The sequence below is a fragment of the Pavona decussata genome, unplaced genomic scaffold, assembly GCF_977016875.1.
Source record: "Pavona decussata unplaced genomic scaffold, jaPavDecu1.1 SCAFFOLD_61, whole genome shotgun sequence".
NCBI lineage: Eukaryota > Metazoa > Cnidaria > Anthozoa > Scleractinia > Agariciidae > Pavona > Pavona decussata.
In genome coordinates, this window is record NW_028145482.1 from 2,938,677 (window position 1) to 2,959,335 (window position 20,659).

Genomic DNA, 20,659 nt, shown 5'->3' on the forward strand with positions numbered 1-20,659 from the left:
GTATTTTGTCGGAATATTGAGAAAGTAATTATCTACATCAGCCCTTTTTGATTTCTTACAAGGAAGAACTATTAAGCGATTGCCTTCCTTCGTTTTCCAGGATATGTAACATTAAATTTAATTCCGCACTTGTTTCTTACCTTTATACAGGCAGAGCTTCTTGGAAGGAAGGGGAGAAAAAGGAAACCACCATTGAAGGATGAGGCTATCCCTTCCGTATTTTGCCACGCTCCAGGGGAGAAAAAGGTCCAACAAACAAGTATTGATCAAGCAAACCGTCAAAGTAAACGAGAGGTGAGTTGGAAATATACTGAGCTATTCTCTGGGCAACCTGTATGACACCGGAAATGAGAATGATATATTTTACTTTGAATTGATGTCTCTGTAGATGATTAGCTCACTACTCGAAGAGGGAGAAGACACCACTTCAGTGATGCCAACCGTTGCAGAATTACCAGAACCAATAATTCTCGATGAAGACATAACACCCACATCCCCTGTATCCACTGGTAACGCAACCCTGACCTTGTCTTCAATATCCCATACAGTGCTAGCTGAAAATGTAAATACATTTCAACATGACCATGACGGGAAGGAATTTATTTCTTGTGGAACCCAATGGCTGGCTGCTGATACGGGAGATGCTTTACTTCTTAAGGACCACACGTGTACCACCGTGGAACCCGCAACCTATACCATTTCCTCTTACCACCCAACCACTTACCTCAACACCAAACGGAAATCGCCGTCCAGCCCACTACCTCCGTTTTTCGACCTCGACGATGATATCACCGACATTACACTGCCGTCTGTCGATGATGGCGGCAACGACAGCTCTTTCCAAGTGAGAATCGAAGAACTGGACGACAGCATTGAAAGTGATGCCGAAAATCCAGTAGATTCAATGGGCAAGTACGAAAACATGTGTTCAGCTCCCAAATACATTGTATTTGAGGATGAACTCCTTACATTATTCAAGCTTTGTGCTATCTGCGGAGAAGATGTGTTGGAGAAAGGTCTAGTTAAAAGGGGTACTGCCTTGAAAGTAACAACTTTGTGTAAGAACTCTCACACACATGAGTGGAATTCACAGCCTCAAGTTAAAAGAGCGGCCGCGGGCAATCTCTTGCTTTCAGGCGCTATTTTATTCACAGGAAATACGTTTTCTCGCGCATCAGAGATGGCCTCGATCATCAATCTTGCATTTCCCGGTGAGTCGGACTATCTCCAGTATCAATACAAGCACCTATTTCCCGTTATAAATGAGCGCTGGCAGCAAGAAAAGGCTTCAGTCCTCACCGATCTTTTGGACAGAGAGTCAGTAACTCCCCTGGGTGATGGGCAATGCGACTCACCAGGATACAGTGCAAAATATGGGACCTATACACTGAAAGACGAGGAAACTAAAAAAATTGTCGATTTCGAGGTTTCCCATGCGAAGCAAACAACCAGTTCCCAGGCAATGGAGAAACGAGGATTTCAACTTTGCCTTGACCGCGCATTAAACAGCGGAATTCCAGTAAATGTTGTGGGTACCGATTGCCATATTGGAATCAAAGCTCTTATAAAACAGGAGTACAAAGATCGAGGTGTAGAGCACCAGGTTGATGTTTGGCACCTTCGTAAGTCTAAGCTGGCAGCAAAGGCGAAGAAAAAGGAATGCAAGGACCTTGCACCTTGGATTAAATCGATCACAAATCACCTTTGGTGGTCATCTATGACTTGTGAAGGAAACCCTCAGCTACTGAAAGAGAAGTGGACCAGCATCTTGCATCATGTGGTTGACAAGCATGAATGGGACTCAGCAGTCATCTACAATCGTTGTCCACATGATCCCATCCCTTCAACTACCCACCGCAAAACGAAGTGGCTGAAAGAGGGTTCCCCAGCACAAGAAGCACTGAAGCAGGTTGTACTGGATAAGAGGCTACTAAACGACTTGCAGCTTCTTTCCAAGTTCATTCACACGGGAGCGCTTGAAGTTTACCACTCTCTCTCTACAACAAGTACCTTCCGAAGAGGCAGCATTTTGGTTTCAAGGCAATGGTAGCACGGTCGCAACTGGCTGCTTTGGACCACAATTCAGGTGCAGGTCGGAAGCAAGCAGCGTCATCAAGTGGGCATAAACAATATCGGTACGTGTTTCCAAAGGGGATGAAAGACTGGGTGGTCAAGCCCGTCTTTGAAAAGAAGACCAAGCCACACGTGGCTGAAATGCTTTCTGCTGTGTTGGAGTCAAGGGCCACAGGTGAAGAACCAGAGCCAGTTGCAGTGCCTGACCTACCGAAGAATATCGCTCCCGTACCCCGTCCACCCAAAGAGGAGCTGCAAGCACACCACGCATCAAGATTTGGGAAAACAATTTAGGTCTTTGTGTCAAAGGACATCAGCTCGGCTTTCAAATTAGGAAAATTTGTTTCGCGTTTTGATTTCCCCTGGATCAACGTAGCAATTGCTTATAAACAGTGATTTGTAAAACCATTTACAGTGAACAGCTCTTACAATACAAAAATAACGCCCTTTTTTATGAACTCTAGACGATAAAAGATATCTTATGTATTAATTTAATAAGGTCTCTTCCGGTTCGTGCTTAGGCTTTTTCGTTTATTTCTTTAAGAAGACACATAATACTAAGACAATATTTAGTGATTTTCTTTTATTATCCCGGCCACGATTCGTTGCCCTCGGCATCTTTAAAGCCTGTATAGTTGCCACTTTCTTCTGGGTATTCATTGCGGATTGCTGAGACAACACAAGAGGGAATCACGCGTCTATTCCCCTTTCCAAGTCTGTTGTATGTCCACCACGTGAACTGTCTGTATGCAGCCAACCTCATGCTCCTGTAAATAGTAATAATAAAAATACAAATTGATATTCCTAAAAGAGTATAAGCCTTGAAGAATCAGAAGTATATATCTTTCAACCCAAATAACTCGCATGTACCAGTATAAATAAAACCATCGCATGGTTGAAATTATGCTTCTTCATTACATTTTTTCCCGCAGAGTAATTGACCTCTGACGCCCGGGGTGGTAGGGTCGCAAAGTTTATGGCTCCTATGATGTTAATTTCTCGTGATTGTAAATATTTAGTCTGGCAATGTACTAATTGGGTATTTCTTAGCGGGACAAAGAGTATTGCGTCCATCAAACTTACTAAACAAGGCCAGGTTTCATCAGTATCAATAAATGCAACAAAGTACAACAGATAAACATTCGGCCAGCAAAACATAGGATTTCCGGTGGCAAAGTCCAGACTGCGTTTAAAATATTATAATCTGTGCATAGCCACCCTCTCCAAGGAAATATATACCGTTCACAAAATCGAGTGAGGCATATCTATAAAGCCGATAAGAGCAATGGTGTAGTTAAATAGAAAATTATTTACGAACATCACATTTGACGTTTACTGAACACGAAAACTATTTTTGTAAACACTTACGCATTCCGTGGGGGATCTTCTAGTGGATCACTGCGCACTTGATGAAGGCCGACAAGAGCCGTCCTTAAAACATCAGCAAGCAAACAGACAGGTCTAAAGGACTAGTGCTCTGTTATACATCTATGCGGTGTTCCTGGAAATAATGGAAACAATTATTCCACCACTAGTAATTGAATTATAATTCTTGTAATTCGCCCGTGCGTGGAGAATGCAAAGTAGTCCGATGTCTCTGTTATTGCAAAGGTTCATTTCCTACCTTCGAGGTCCAATTGGTTACCCAAAACATCCATCTCCTGGCAGCAACTACTTTCGACTTCTGTGGACATAACCTGGCAATTGCTGCATATACACCACTCCCGATGGCCAAGGTGCAATCAACTGGTCCGTTCTATCTCGGTTTCCTCTGTTTCGGGTTGATTTTCTGTGATGCTCATGTCAAGTTCTTCTTCTGAAGAAGAGCCGTGTTGTGGCTCAAACATAAACGGGCGTATAGCACCATCTGAAGTGATATCTAGCTCAAGAACTGAATCGCTGTCACTTTCTATATTACTGTTTATATCTATCACCGCCATCTTTCAATCCTTGTCTAACGGGACGTCATAACCTCGTTTCCGTTTCACAAACAAAAATGGCTGCCTGCGAGACAAAAATGTCAATTTTCTGTCCCAGATTTATTGAGTAAGATATTGGTAACAGTGCAAATCAATGCTATTCTCTGTTAGTACATTGCATGAGGTTTCGTCTTAGGTAAAATTATTCTAGACCCTTGTTTCCCTTTAAGCTTTAGACGAAGAGTCCGACACGCTAGCCAGAACACTACCATGCCACTACCTTTAGGTGACTTAAACCAATACAAATATATACATATATATAGGGTAAGGCCACAAATCTTTCTAAAGTGTGAGTTTATTTTCCATGAACCGTGAAACAAGAAAATTAATTACCGTGTTTCGTGATTTTCATTTTTTAATGGCCGTGAATTGTGCGCTTGACCCCCCCTCCCCCCCCTTATGGCCCCTCAAAACAATATGCTGTCAAGGAGACAGATGATGAGAATAAAAAAATTTATCACTTGAAAGGTTTTTGTTTAGGTATATCATCCAATTCCCATGACTGCTGTTAAAAGAAATGTATGACAGTGGGTGAGGAGAATCCAAATTCAGGGAGTGAAAGGTTTAAGAATAAAAAAAGCTGTTACTTTGTTACCTGAACTGACATCTAGACCGCTGTGATCACAAATTTAAATCATTTAATTATTAATTTAAGTCTTGAATTTTCTTCAATGATCATTTAAGGTTACCATATGCCATTAGAATGAGAGTGAGGCTTGAGTTGACTTAGTTTTGATATGTTACCTTCTATGATACCTAGGCTTAATTGGTTATATTTCACAGAATACAATTTGAGTCACAAAAATAGTATTAGTAATGGTAGAGATCGGCCAAAGTAATTTCTGGGGGACAAAACTCCAAGATGTAAACAGTTGTTTTAAATTTGTTTCTCAATGTCACTTACATTGTAGGTCTCCTTGCTTTACAATGCTTGCTCTGCAATTGAGATAGCCAACCCCCTCACCAGTCTCGATAATTTATCATCATTAAATTTCCCTGTATTATTGACTCTACCGACTGGTACACATTTACTGTGCAGAAGTGTGCTACAGGACATAACAAACCCTGTCATGTCTCAGTTTACAGCCTCCATGGTAAGGCAGCCGGCCTAAAGATTTGCTAACACTGTGACCGGTGTAAGATAACATATGATTATGACAGTTACGGGAACAAGACTAGAGGATGGACACACTGTTTTGTACGCAAAATTTCCCATTCCGTTTTGGCTGAAGTTGAATCACCTGTAAGAAAGTTTTTTCCCCAATGGGTATAAATTGCTTATTACGGTTTGTGAAAAATCAGCTGAAAAGCATGAACATCGAGGATTTTGAAGGCGAAATAATAGCTGTGGATGCATCATGTTGGCTTTCCGAAACGCTGTCTGTCAGTATGCGCAGAACAGGAAGCTTCGCGAGGTGAGGAACAAATGTTATGTTTGAATTCAAGTCCTTCCCATTTGCACTTTTGGTCGTGCACTTGCATTATCAAAATAAGCTTTCAGTTAGGCTAACACCAATGAATATTTCTCAGTTATTTAGAGATTTGCAGAGGATATGTGGAAGTTCTTCTTTGCAATGGAGTGGTTCCATTTCGGGTGTTTGATGGATTACCTTTGCCGGCTAAGTCGCTTGAACCAGGCGAAAGGCGAAGGTCAGTTTATAGGAATTTTATGCTATGGAGGTTTGCTTCTTTTATTGTTTGTAATTCTGGTTTACATTGCAGTGAAATGACACGACAAATGTATTAAATTAATGTGCTACGTAGAAACTTTTAAAATATCCATTTATTTGCATGATGATCTCTTGACGTAAAATTTTTTTCTGTTAAGGCTTCGAGATAAACGGTTACAGAAAACTGGCCAGCATTTATGCAAAGGAGGAAGGAGTTAAAAGAGAACTGACAAGGGTTAGTGAAAGGAGTTGGGAATGATCTGTTCATATTGTCCAGGGACCGATAACTGTTGTTTAACACAGGGTTGAAATTGACAGTTTCCATTCTCACTGTAGAACAACATGGAGAGTTGAAAGACCTCATTCATGACCTTGATGTCCGGCATAAATCTGCAAAGCTAGTCAAGACTTTGACTGATGTGAGTAATGTTTACACATCTTGGTTATCACAATAATGACAATTGTTATTAATGAAATGTTCAAATTACAAGTGAAAGGTGAAAACCACATTGTTTGTTTTGGCATGGTAAGTTCTGATGCCTTTCATTTGCCAATATGGAAGTATTAATTTGAATAAAATAACAAAATTTCTATTAAAATACTATGTGAGGCTTGTTCGTTTTTTCTGCTCGAGTACCACTGAATATTTTAACAGGCTTCTAACCTAAAGGACTGTGGAGCTATACGTGATTGGATCAAGCTAATAAGGAACCACTTTTGGTTTTGCTGCAAGCAAGCTGAGGGGGACGTGGCTCCATTGAAGGTACTAAGTGATTTTAGAAATAAAGTGGTGACGGGAGGGTGTGGGGGGAGGCTATATTGGAAGCTAATTTTCTATTCCAGGAAAGCCACTTAATAAATCAAATCGTAGAAGTGTAGTGACGGTATTTGCTGAGGTCAATTTCAACTGTATGGTTGTGAGGTCGACTGTTCAACCACAGCCAATAAATTTTCTGTTTATATTGACCTCATTACGGTTGTTTGACTCAGTTTTGCAGAACATGTGGTTTGGTGTTCTCCACCATGTGGTTGGAGAACATGAGTGACACGATGGACAGTGTTCCCATGGACCACTCGCAGCTGCAGAAAAAGGAAACAGCTGCATGAGGAAGGGTCAAAGGCAATGGAAGCCCTGCGAAAGGTTGTGATGGACAAGAGATGGGGGGAAAGCCTGATATTCTATGTTTGGTTTAAGTAAGTAGTTCCAAAAATCACAGCCCATATACGCTGCAACAGCATCATTTTCTCAACACTTTTTGTGCTCCTGTTAAATTTTGTCAATGGTAACCAATGTTGCAGATACATTGTGAGTCTTGGTCCACAAACTAAAGTCAATTCTCTCTAAGGCAGACACCCTCGGTACCAGATTTACTGTCCGTCTTAGAGAGAGTTCATGTAATCTGATACCAAAACATCAAAACTGAAACCAGTGCTTTATTACTTTAACTACAGTGTACAATGTAGTCATAACAGGCCGGCTGTCTCTTTTATATATTCCTTACGGAATCCAACACAGTTCGTACACACTTTGAACATTTGTGAATCAGCCTTAAAGAGAGAGTTTCACGGTTTGGCGCATGCGCGAGCGTTTAACGTAAGCGCTGTCAAGCCAATTGTTTTTGGACCAACTAGAAGCGAGTACACAACACCGGCGGGATACGGCGGGCAACTCTTATAACGTGCTGGAATAAAAATAAAACTGACCGGCCAGTGTTTCAGTCACGTTTCAGAAAGAAACAAAAAGGCTGTCCATGTAAAACACATGGGGATTTTTGCAGCACCGCTTCGTGAATGTCCCATGACATTCAAGAAATGCCAGAACTTTTGCGAACATATACGGTTTTATTTTAGTACAATGTCGATATCTCGCGGCATCGACCTTTTTTTATTACGCGCGGTTCGAAAAGCCGAGAGGCTCCCTCAAACTTACGTACTGAAATCCACTATTTCATCAGCATTCAGTGATAAACTTACTATAGTGTGTACGCTCGATAGCCTAATTTTATTAGACCAGCGAGAGGGCGAACGAGAAATCCGCAAGCTTCAAGAAGCGATGCGACCGTTTAGTAACAACAACACTGAGCGTCCTTCCGCGATGCTGGAATGCATTTGAGAAGACTCTGCCATGGTGGCGTTTGCCATTTGCAATGACCATAATTTTATAGATAAATGAATACCTTACAATAGTTTTCGTAGTTTGTCACAAATCTTTGGATTTTTTTCTACTGCCCGCTATTTGAGCCTGCTAATAGACAACTACAACTAACTTGCACATTTGATCTCATATTTATTCGCTTCGCGTCTCAGTGTTATTCAATTTTTTTCCATCCAAAGCAAAACACTGATGTTTGATGCTGTTTGTCCTTCGAATTCTCCGTTTTTGACAGTTGACTTCCACATGAACAAACAGTATGATTGAATTCTAGAAAATCCTCGCGAGTTCATCCAAAGCCAGTTAGTGATGTTTGCCATTTCCAGCGAAAGCAGATGTGTCGCGAAATCGTTGTCTATTTTAAACAGACTTATCTCTTTACCAATTTTCCACGTTGGGTGGACGTATCTTGTTAACCACACATGATTTCTACATCCACTCCACTCTGTCTGCTTTAACTTCTGTGCTTCCAAAGAGTCCACAGAACGTCCTGTCGCCGGTCGGCCGCCACGTATCCTTGCCGATCCATCGACAAAAATGTCGTTTTTGGATGTTAAAACACTTTTAACCTTACAAAAATCGAACTTATATTTACAAAAGGAAACAAAAATTATAAAAAGTGAAGAACAAAGAGCTGATGATCCAAATTCGGGCGCGATTTCAACAGATTGTTCCACCACAAGCTCGCATCGAATTTAGTGTTGACCCGTACAATTTATTTTTGGGCCGGTCTGCTCGCGCATGCGCTTGACCGTGAAACTCAGCCTTTAACAAAACTCGTTTGTGTCGCTTGTTATATGACAGTACCTCGAGTCGGGGTTCATAACCCCCTTCACTACCAAAAAAACCTTGTACTTGTACTTTTGTACTTGAATGAAGTAGCGTCTCTTGTGAAGTTACAGGAAAAAGATTAAACAGTGGTACTTGCTGTCAGAAAGGAAACTAGTATTGGCAACATAGGTTTTTGGTCGCACACGTAGGCCTAGACAATAATTATTATGTAAACATATTGATGGTATGGGGCATTTTCTCAATGACTTGGTGACATTTATTGTTTGGCAGTTGTTTTCTGTTGCGTGTTAAATGCTAGCTGTAGTTTTATTTGCAGGGGGTCAACTGAAAGAACAACAGTGCCACTGACAACAGCAGAAACAATAATTCTTCAGTATTTTAATAAAGATATACAAAGGAGCTGAAAAAATGTTCACCATCTGCCAGCACGCAGACAATTGAAATTGAAGAATATCAGGTCAAAAGACAAAGGGGAATTTATCATGCTACTTGCCAAAGAGCTCCTTTAAAAGAAACATGTCATTTTAACTGAGAATGCAGACTTCTACTGTCTGTATAGACGCTGTATTGAAGTTAAATTAAAACCCTCACTGTAGAACATCTGTTTTTGTAACTTTCTACCTTTAGAGAGTCAGCTTTTCCCTGTTGATATGCATTTAATTTTTGTGTTCACACTGGCTTCTCTTCTGCCTGGCAGATTTCAGAAAAAGGTCATGTTATAGTTGATATTGAAATGGTTTTGCACGTTATTTACAAAAGTGGAAAAGGAGCTGTTACTATTTCTGACCTTCCCGATATGTAGAAAAGGGTCAGAGGGGGGGATACATGTCTTTGATATGACGTCTAGATAATGACGTGACTAAGAAGTATGTTCTAAAGTAACAAAGCATTGAGTTCTTTCAAAGTAGTGGTAACATTGTTAATTTATTCCGTTTAAATGAAATTACCAGTGACAACCAACATGAACTGGCTTTTTCTGTTCTTGTTATTTTGTAAACCAGTGTATAAGACTTGGAAGACTTTGGTCAATTGAATGCCCAAGCTGAATAACTGGATTTGGGAAGCCTCACTTTTACCAAGTTTGGAATCTTTCTGGGAACAATTCTACAGTATTTACCAGTAAATTAACAACATACATCCAACCAAACAACCTTGGGTAGGTTTTGTTTTAATTGGGTATTTTTTTTGGTAAAAAATAACCCATCCACCTGGGGAAAGTTTGGTAAGTTAAATTACCAAGAAAAACTTAACTTGGGAAACCACAATTTTACCATGTTTGGGAGTTATAATATTTACCAATAAGGTACCAACATTAATTCAAACTTTGTGACCTTGGGATTTTTCGTTTGAACTTAAAATTTTCTTGGTAAAGGATAACCTACCATCTTGGGATAACTTTGGTAAATTTCAATTACCCAGATAAACTGAAATTGGGATGACTCGATTTTACCAAGTTTGGGATCTTCTTGGGAACTATGCTATTTACCAAGGAGTTACCAATAATCTCCAAATTTTGGGATTTCAGGTTTTCCAGGTAAAGCATTTTGAAGAGGGAGGAACTTTTGATATAAGATATAAATAATATTTTGTTTATTGTTTCACATCAGCTTTGTATAGAATTGCACACTTAGGTGATTGTGATTGGTTTTAGGCAATGTGCGTTAACTCTAGGTTAGCTTTATGAATCTAGAGTATTATTGGGTATCCTGCAGAAACACTGCCAAGATGCCTTGTGGTATCGAGTCCCATCCTGTATGGATTTAGGGGCATACATGTTCCAGCAAACAGATGATTATAGGACGTCTGGAAATCATAATTTCAGAAAAGTGGCATTAACTGTGAGTAGTTTGAAGCTTTAGTTATATTATTTCATGATATTAGACTGGATTCTGCATGCACTGCATACAAGGAAACCTTAGGAGTAGGAATGCAGATTTTCAAGTATCCCTGGGTTACCCACCCCCTTTTTCAAGGGAAAAAAAACACTAAAAGGTACAGTTTGATCTGTATCATTAAAAAAAAAATGCAATGTAAAGCAGATTGGATCTGTTCTCATGAAATAAATATTGCCAAAGTAATGTCACATTGAAATTGATATCCTTACACTTGGGTAGTCCTCATTTCACTGTACAACACAGTGCATTCTATAGCTAATAATTTTTCCAATAGAGTGGGTGTGTATAGCAATTAAACCTGCATCATCAGTTGTTGCTGTACATGTGAGTATACTTTTACTACTTTCCCAATCTTTTCTAGCATCCTGTGTGGCAAACATGTGGCACTTTTGTCATTGATGACGAGATTCAAATCAATGCCCAAACTGCATAATGCCAGTGAAGTGATGAAAGGTATGTCTTGTAAGAGACAGCGTGGAAAAAGAGCAGGACACAAGGTAGGGGTTCCTTATAATGATAATGATAATGATAATGATAATAATAATACAAGAAATATAAGTGATAGAAACCCGACAATTCGGTACATTTTGCGCCATTATCAAGGTTACATAGGTAATGATAAAAGAGGCGGTTTGTGAATAGGCTAAGTTGAAAGCGAATTTGCATCGAAAAGTGCCAAGCTAATTACATGAATACTTTAGCACGGAGAGAATCAGACTGTACATTCAGAGTTGTGTTCTTTAGAACAATGCTTGTAAATAGATGACACCGTTTGACGGTGTCCCTTAACACGCTTGTGAAGGTGGCCGTTTGTGTACCCGACATAACGTGCATCGCACAGGTCACACTTGAAGAAATAAACAACGTACATAGCTGTGTTACAATGTAAGGCTACAAAAAGCGGAAATCACTATGAGATGACATCATTTTCATTTTGTATTGCTGCCACGTCTCTGTTAAAAAGCACTGGAAGTCTGCAGTTATCATACTGCTATACTTTATCGTGGTGGTACTGGTAACGATTTTTTCGGTCTCAAAAAGGTACAAAAATGCTCAACTTAAGATAAACTGTACTGAACCGTTTTGTCAACCCGTCAAACAAGCTTTACTAAGCCTTATATCGGACAGAGCTTTGGAGCCAGACTGATATGAGATGAAAGGAAGTTACGTCATTCAAGATTTATATGAGAATAATCAAAAGCACCAACTTTAGCTTCTGATCCTTGGCAAGAGTTTAAGGTTACTCTCTTTTGGTTCCCGTTAACACGTTAACTTTCCTTTCCTTTTTTGTAAAACATTGATCGTAAAGTATCTCTTAGCTCGGGACAATGATAATGCAATCCAGTAAGAACATTGTGTCAGAAAGAGACGCTGCCAGTGTTCACCACCATCGCAACAGCCATCTCTGCCAAAGAAACATACGTTTCAGTCGACTTTGGTATCAAAACAACAACAGGTCAGGCAGGAAATTTTCAAAAAATCCTGGGGGCTCACGGGTATTGGTCAGCTTCCTCTTCAAGTGAATAGCATTTTGGTTTAAGGAATGATCCATAAGCCAAGGCCTCACGTACTTTGTTTGATAATAGGTATTTTCTGACGCATATTCTGACGCAGGTGATTGGACCAATCACCTCAGAAGAAGATGCTTAATCCGTATTAAGTGGACACCCTTTAGTAAGCGAGAGTGACCTGCAGTTTCCATAATTTATTTCCCTTAGTTCATGTAAATACCTCTATTTAGTGTATGGTAACCTGCTTTTAAGCAGACACCCTGTCTTAAACAAGCATTATAGAACATTCCCTGTGGGTGTCAACTAAATGTACGATAATAGGCTGCATGTAGTTTCATCTTCTTTTTGGTGTTATTTTATTTCTTGCTGAGACCTAATGATTTCTTGTTTAAATCCGTCTTCACTTAAGTAATGTTCATAAACAAATGATCGAGTCCTAGCTGTTCTACGCTGAGAAGCCTGCTTTTGCATGAGTGTTTAATGCTTCACATATTTACACTGGGTTGAACAAAGGAGATATAACGTGTTTATTACAAGTCAAGTTCAAGTTTGTCAAAATTACCTTTTTTTGGGATTTTTTCTCACCTAGCCATCATCCTTTTCGAAAGACCAGATCCCTAGCCGCCTAGACAGATCATGGCTACTAAAAGGGCAGCTCTAGATCTGCCTGCCAAACATGCCAGCACAGGGTTTATGGATGCCATGTGCATGGTGGAGCAGTTTTTAAGTGAAACATCTTTGGAAGAACGTACCGCCATTTCCAATAGGATTGAGGAAATGTTTCCTGGCAGGATAAGGAGTCCAGAAATTTATTTCTAAAGTCATGTTGCTCATCAGTGAGTTTAGTCATACCACCTGAAATTGCTGTATTTGATAATTCCCCTCTACTGTTACTACAATTTAGCATATTATTGTTTAAATTTACCTTGGAATAAAATATGCTGATAAAAAAGCAAACGATGTCCCTAGCAGTGCAGTCTGTTAATAAATTTTACACACATGCTTGGCTGTTAAAGGTTTTCAAGGTAAAGCATTTTGAAGAGGGAGTGGAGCGGCCACTTCCGGTTGCAGCCTCGCTCCAGGCCTCTTAAGTTTTAGGTTTCCCAGTAGGTATCGCGCGCATTGTTTTTAAGCACGAGGTCGAAAAAATAAACATGCCGTGTTAAATCGTGTTTTGTAAGTTTTATTTGGTCCAACCAAAATTGGTCCTTCAAGTCCAAATACAAGAAATCAGCCGCTTGAGGATGAGCCTTAAAAGTACGTGGCACTCGGTGGATGAATGTGTGATATTCCCGCTTCGAAACAGTCCTGGAATAAGTCCTGAAGACTCGATAAGTCAAGTTCCAAGTCAGAATGATTCCGTCAAGTCAAAGTCCTCGTCAACCTCGTCCAAGAGAAAGCGAGAAGCACGAATTAAAGCTGCCGTCGCAAACCTGCAAGCAAAACAGTTAGCCGAACAAGTGAAGCGAGAAAATCAAGTCCGTGAGGAGGAATTTCGCAAAGAAACTGCCTAAAGGGAGTTGGAGCTAAAACTCGAATATCGGAAACGGGAGTTCGAGCTTCTATGAAAGAAAAGAGAGAGCGAAAAAGCCATCATCTCAGCCCAGAATGAAGCTGAATTAGCCCAACTCGAACAGGAAATAATAGGGCAAGAAGTCACCGAAAGAAACGCCGAAAAGAACCAAAACAGCAAGGTCAGTGAAACGATAACATCTCTAAAACCTTATTTAATGAACACTGATGCTGAAAGTAAGGATCATTTTTCAAACCCATGTACTGAGTTGAAACCTGGAATGACATCGGGATATGTTTCCCAAGAACTCAAAACATCAGATCACACACCTCTGCAATATGACAAACAAGTTGTCATGTCGTATGCAAATACTCCTTTAAATCCAGTTGCCAAGTGTTTACCGCCAAAGGTTTTAGAGTTCTATGCACCCAACATTGGTGGGTGCACCTCAACTCGGCCAGACCCATTCAGCCAAGGAAGTGAATATACATCTCAACATATAATTACTCCTGTGAGTTTAGGGTCAGATCCTCAAACAAATACAGTGTCATCATGTCATTATGTGAACTTTCCCCAACCATTGGTTGGCTATAGTAATATATATGCACCTCCAGTCACATCAGTTACTTGGTCAACAAAACCTGAAATCAAGTATCCAGAAAGACTGAGTAGCCAAACTCCTCAAGACATTCCTTTGTCGTCAAGACCTACATGTGTTAGTACATCACCTGCTGTCAGTAATAGTTTCCAAGCCTATTCCCCTCATGATCCAAAGTTTGAAAGTCCATTGAATCACTCTTTCCCAAGTAGTACACCGTTGTGGGGCCCAAGTTCCAGAAGTACTTCAACTCCCTACTCAAGTCGGGTCAAGTCAAACCCCCTGCATCGACCAGCTCAAGTAGACCCTAGGGGAGAACCTGTAGATGCATTTATTGACAGGCTCATAGATGGCCAGGAAACTGTTTTTGCCGAAAGTCTCAATAGCTCACTGACAGACTCTGGTACAGCTCTGCTCCGAGCACAAGAGCAGCAACGCTTACCACCACTTGAGCTTTTCAAGTTTACAGGCAAGCCAATTGAGTGGCCCAAGTTTATTGAGAGATTTCGTGACCAGATCCATAATAAGACAACACTGACTGACTCTGATCGAATGTCTTATCTGTTCCAAAATCTCAGCGGTGAAGCAAAGAAAGCCATTGAAAGTTTGGGTGTGACTGGCCATAGTTACTCAACCGCCCTCAAAACACTAAAACGACAATTTGGGAACCCCAGCAGTGTGGCATCAGCCTACTTAAAGAACATGCTTGATAACTCTTGTGTGACTCCAAATGATAGACAGGCATTGCGTGATTATTATTATCAAGTGAAAGCTTGCACTACCTGGTGCGTCAAGATGGGCCAGTCTGCTATACTCTTAACACCAGAGTATCTAAGTAGGGCTACTATGCGATTACCCATTAACCTCAGAGTGAGATGGTACGAACATATTGATGGTCATGCTGAGAGAGCTACCCTGCTAGGATTTGAGAAGTGGCTTTGCAAAAGAGTTGACACCTTATTCAACCCACTTGAAGATTTCATATGTGAAGAGTGGAACAAGAAGCAGTCATGTATGAAACCAAAGTCAAATTTGAAACTGCATTCTCTCGCTACAACTACCAAGCCTCCCAAACCATCTCAAGTGCAGCCGCGCATGAAGGAGGTCGGGAACATAGTCCATGTTAATGAACAGAAGTGCGTTGTGTGTTCAGACAGACACCGTGTTGCATTTTGTCCTGTTTTTAAGTCCAAAGCCTTGAAGGAAAGGAAACAAGTTGTGTGGGAGCACAGACTTTGCTTTAATTGCCTGAAAGCAAACCATCAATCGAAAGAATGTCCAAGTACAAACCGTTGTCTTAGAGAGCATTGCAGCCGACCACATCACACTCTCCTGCATGAAGATCGTCAAAGCGATCCACATACTGATAGTTCAGCTTACAGCGAAAGCACCGGTATTCAGTCATCAATCCCGCCAAAAGAGAGTGCTCAACCAGTGGTACCCAATACAAGTTCTCCTCTAGTTCCATCCGATGTCTCTCGAAGCATCAACCAAGTGAGTGTTCAGCCTCGGAGAAAGGTCCTCCTTCAAGTCCTGCCAGTTCAAATCCATAGCTATCGTGGTGTAGTCGACACATATGCTGCCCTTGATGCTGGGAGCGACTCGATCTTGATTAGAAAGGACTTAGCACACCACCTGCAGCTTGAGGGTGAGACACACCAGCTAAGTTTAAATACAGTTGGCTCTGATGCCAAGATCCAGAACTTAAGCAGAGTAAGTTTCTCCTTGTCATCTAAAGACCATCCACAACTGATTTCTGTACAGGGAGCATGGGTTATTGACAAACTCAGTGTCCCATCTGTCAAGGTGTCAAAGGAAAAGGCAAGCGAACAATGGAACCACTTGTTGAACATTGACCTTCCCGAACTTGATGGTAGTGATGTGAAAGTTCTCATTGGGTCTGACATGGCTCACTTACTGATTCACCTGGAAGTTTGCCAAGGGCAACGGGATGAGCCCATTGCTGTAAAAACCCCCTTAGGGTGGACCCTGTTTGGAAATGTGGACAATGGACACTGTGACACAGTCAATGCCAACTTCCTTGTAACTGATCAAGAAACTCAACTGCAGAAGCAAATTGAGCGATTTTGGGAGATAGACTCCTATGCTACCAAGCAAGCCCCCTCTGATTCTGGCATGTCAGCTGAAGACAGAAGAGCTCTGTCAATATTAGAAAGCAGTACAGTGAAGGAAGAAGGCCACTACAAAACAGCATTGTTGTGGAAAGGCGAGCCAAATTTGCCAAACAATCGCGCAATGGCTGTTTCATGTCTCCATTCTACTGAAAGGAAACTTAAGAAGAATCCAGAGCTGGCAAGGAAGTACCAGGATGTGATAAACAGTTATATCAGTAAAGGACATGCTAAGAAATTGACACCTGAAGAGTCAAAGGGAATGACCTCAAAGACACGGTACCTCCCACACCATGCGGTACTGAACCCCAACAAACCTGGGAAGGTTCGTGTCGTTTTTGATGCAGTCTCAAAGTATGACAGAGTTTGCCTGAATGACAAGCTTCCCACTGGTCCTGACTTACTCAATAATCTGGTAGGAATCCTGATGCGATTTAGAAGTGGAAAGATCGGCATTATGGCGGATGTGGAACAAATGTTCCATCAAGGCGGAGTTTGTGAAGAAGACAGAGACTCGTTACGTTTTCTGTGGAGAGATTTAGATGAAACTAGACTTCCAGATGAGTACCAAATGACAGTGCATGTGTTTGGTGCTGTTGACTCACCCTGTTGTGCCAACTATGCACTACAAAGGACTGCCCTTGATCAGTCAGAGAAGTTTAGTAAGGATCCAGTTCATGCCGTTCTGCGTAACTTTTACATGGATGATCTTTTATCCTCGAAACCAAATTCTGATGGTGCTACCAACTTAGCCAAGCAGCTAATTGAACTCCTAGCAACAGGAGGATTCAGACTCACAAAGTGGATGTCGAACAGTCGAGAGATCCTGGCAGCGATCCCATCCTCTGAAGTGGCATTTAACACTGTTGACCTTGATTGTAATGAGCTGCCACAAGAAAGAGCCCTTGGTGTCAAGTGGTACACAGAACAAGATTTCCTGTGTTTGCAACCAGTGAAGAGTGGCTTCCCTGACACTAAGAGGGGAATATTGAGCGCGGCGTGTAGCGTATTTGATCCCCTTGGTTTTGCTGCACCATATGTGATTCAGGCAAAGCTGATCATACAGGAGTTGTGGAGGCGTCAAATAGACTGGGATGAAGAGCTACCTGATGAAATTCTTCAGGGCTGGCAAAGCTGGAAGGATGGTTTAAAGTCATCTCAGATTATTGCAGTTCCCAGGTGGTATGGATTCCACCGTGATGAATGCCAAGATGTGCAACTACACGTGTTCTGTGACGCTTCGGAGATTGCCTATGGAGCCGTAGCCTATTTCCGAACGATTAGTTGTGGAAGTGTAAATGTGAGTTTCATAATGAGTAAGACAAGACTAGCTCGGATCAAGACCTTGACTATACCACGCCTGGAACTGCAAGATGCAGTGATAGCAGTCAGATTGAAGTCGAAGATATTGGAAGAAATCGACTTTGAAGTTGATGATATGTACCTCTGGAGTGACTCAGAGATTGTCCTCCACTACATTAGGAACACTCATAGGAGATTCAGTGTTTATGTGTCACACAGAGTTGCTGAAATTACTTCTAACTCTGACGTTACGAAGTGGCACCATGTGTCAGGTTTGATAAATGTGGCAGATGACTGCACAAGATGGATCGAAATGTGTGATTTGACTCCTGAGTGTCGGTGGATCAATGGTCCCAAATTCCTCATGCTCACTGAAGATCAGTGGCCAAGAAGCGAAAGGGCTTCAGAATTTGATGACAGCGAACTGGAAGTAAAGGCTTCAGTCCTAACAACGTCAGCTACCCCCAGTGTGAGCATGGTCACATGGGAGAGGTTCTCTTCCTGGAGGAAGCTGGTGCGCGTGTATGCTTGGTGGATGAAGTACAAGTTCAAGTTAAAGTGTAAAGTGAACAAGAAATGTCCATCCTCAGAGCGACAGGGGAAGACGTTGTGTGCCGATGAACTTAAAGAGGCCTCCCTTGCCTTATGTCAGTTAGCACAGATTGAGTCATTCAAAGAAGACTATGAAGATCTTCAAGCCAACAGAGCACTACCCCACAACAGTTCATTACTTCCGCTGCAGCCCATTTTCCTAGGCGGAGTTATTAGAGTCTGAGGTCGTCTCAACAAAGCTTCTATACCATTTGAGGCAAAGCACCAAGTGATTCTTTCCCCCTCACATCCAATTTCAAAACTTCTGGTTCAAGATCTTCATGAGCAACATCTGCATGCTGGCAGAGAACATACTCTGGCCCTTGTGCGTCAGCAGTTCTGGATTCCCCAAGGAAAATCCCTTACTAGGAAGATCATCAATGATTGCCTGTACTGTAGGAGAAGGAGAACTGAGCCCAAAGTGCCTGTGATGGCAGACTTACCCAGAGAAAGACTTGCGCTTTTTGAACCTCCGTTTACAAATACCGGAGTGGAATATTTCGGTCCCATGAGCGTTAAGAGAGGGCGAAGCACCGAGAAAAGATGGGGTTGCATCTTTACATGTCTTACCACCCGTGCAGTCCATTTAGAGCTAGCAGGAGACTTAAGTACTGATACGTTTATCATGGCCTTGAGGAGATTTCGAAGCCGCAGAGGCAATCCCAAGACGATGCGTTCCGACAATGGAACTAATTTTGTTGGGGCTAAGAGAGAACTAGAGGAAGCATTGAAGTCGTTAAGTCAAGAAAGCATTGCTGGTGAGCTAGCCCACCAAGGGATCACCTGGTTCTTTAATCCACCATCGTCCCCTCATATGGGAGGAATCTTTGAGTCACTGGTAAAGCAAGTCAAAAGAGCCATGAAGACTGTCATTAATGACCAGGTTATGCCAGACGAGACACTCCATACAGTTCTTGTTGAGACTGAGGCTGTACTAAATAGCCGCCCGTTAACTTCAGTCAGTGATGACTTGAACGACTATGAAGCATTGACACCAAACCACTTTCTGATTGGAAGAGCATCTCCTAACAACCCTCCAGGTCAATTTGAGGAGCGAGAAGTTAACAGTCGCAAGCGGTGGAGAATGGCGCAAGCCCTAGCCGATATGCTGTGGTGTCGGTGGCAGAAGGAGTATTTACCTAGCCTGACCACCCGTTCCAAGTGGAATAAAGAACAGAGAAATTTCCAAGAAGGGGATCTTGTCCTCCTGAGGAATGATGATGCGCCTCGCTCGCATTGGCCTCTCGGACGGATTCTCAAGACTTTCCCAGGGAGTGATGGCAGAGTGCGTATGGCAGAAGTGAAGACTCCAAATGGAATCTTGATGCGCCCAGCTGCTAAGCTGTGCTTATTGGAAGCGTCTACTTGACTAAATGAACAGTAAAGGACCTTATGAAGACTGTAAACACTTAAGACATCCTTTTGTCTAGAGCCTCCTCGTTGTCGTTATTTTAAACCTAGGAACTGTTGTTAATGGTCATTCGTTTCGGTCCGTAAACTCACTGGGGGGGGGGGGGGGGGGAGGATGGAGCGGCCACTTCCGGTTGCAGCCTCGCTCCAGGCCTCTTAAGTTTTAGGTTTCTCAGTAGGTATCGCGCACGTTGTTTTTAAGCACGAGGTCGAAAAAATAAACATGTTGAGTTAAATAGTGTTTTGTAAGTTTTATTTGGTCCAACCAGGGAGAAACTTTTGATATAAGATATAAATAATATTTTGTTTATTGTTTCACATCAGCTTTGTATAGAATTGCACACTTAGTTGATTGTGATAGGTTTTAGGCAATGTGCGTTAACTCTAGGTTAGCTTTATGAATCTAGAGTATTATTGGGTATCCTGCAGAAACACTGCCAAGATGCCTTGTGGTATCCAGTCCCATCCTGTATGGATTTAGGGGCATACATGTTCCAGCAAACAGATGATTATCGGACGGCTGGAAATCAAAATTTCAGAAAAGTGGCATTAACTGTGAGTAGTTTGAAGCTTAAGTTATATTATTTCATGATATTAGACTGGATTCTGCATGTACTCCATACAAGGAAACCTGCAAATACCTTAGGAGTAGGAATACAGATTTTCAAGTATCCCTGGGTTACCCACCCTCTTTTTCAACGGAAAAAAACCACTAACAGGTGCAGTTTGATCTGTATCATTAAAAAAAAATGCAATGTAAAGTAGATTGGATTTGTTCTCATGAAATAAATATTGCCAAAGTAATGTCACATTGAAATTGATATTCTTACACTTGGGTAGTGCTCATTTCACTGTAACACACAGTGCATTCTATAGCTAATAATTTTCCCAATAGAGTGGGTGTGTATAACAATTAAACCTCCATCATCAGTTGTTTCTGTACATGTGAATATACTTTTACTACTTTCCCAATCTTTTCTAGCATCCTGTGTGGCAAACATGTGGCACTTTTGTCATTGATGACGAGATTCAAATCAATGC

General features: G+C 41.5%; 2 protein-coding genes and 1 pseudogene across 2 annotated transcripts; all 3 read left to right on the forward strand.

The window, feature by feature from the left end:
• The first annotated feature begins 922 nt into the window (after positions 1-922).
• On the forward strand, positions 923-6,989 carry LOC146479102 (uncharacterized; annotated as a pseudogene).
• Positions 6,990-13,802: 6,813 nt separating this feature from the next.
• On the forward strand, positions 13,803-18,392 carry LOC146479103 (uncharacterized). The gene has a single exon (XM_085111120.1). It carries the CDS (start codon positions 13,803-13,805, stop codon positions 18,390-18,392), a length of 4,590 nt encoding a protein of 1,529 aa, XP_084967246.1.
• A 246-nt stretch (positions 18,393-18,638) lies between these two features.
• LOC146479104 (uncharacterized) lies at positions 18,639-19,577 on the forward strand. Its single transcript, XM_085111121.1, has one exon. It carries the CDS (start codon positions 18,639-18,641, stop codon positions 19,575-19,577), a length of 939 nt encoding a protein of 312 aa, XP_084967247.1.
• Positions 19,578-20,659: the final 1,082 nt, after the last annotated feature.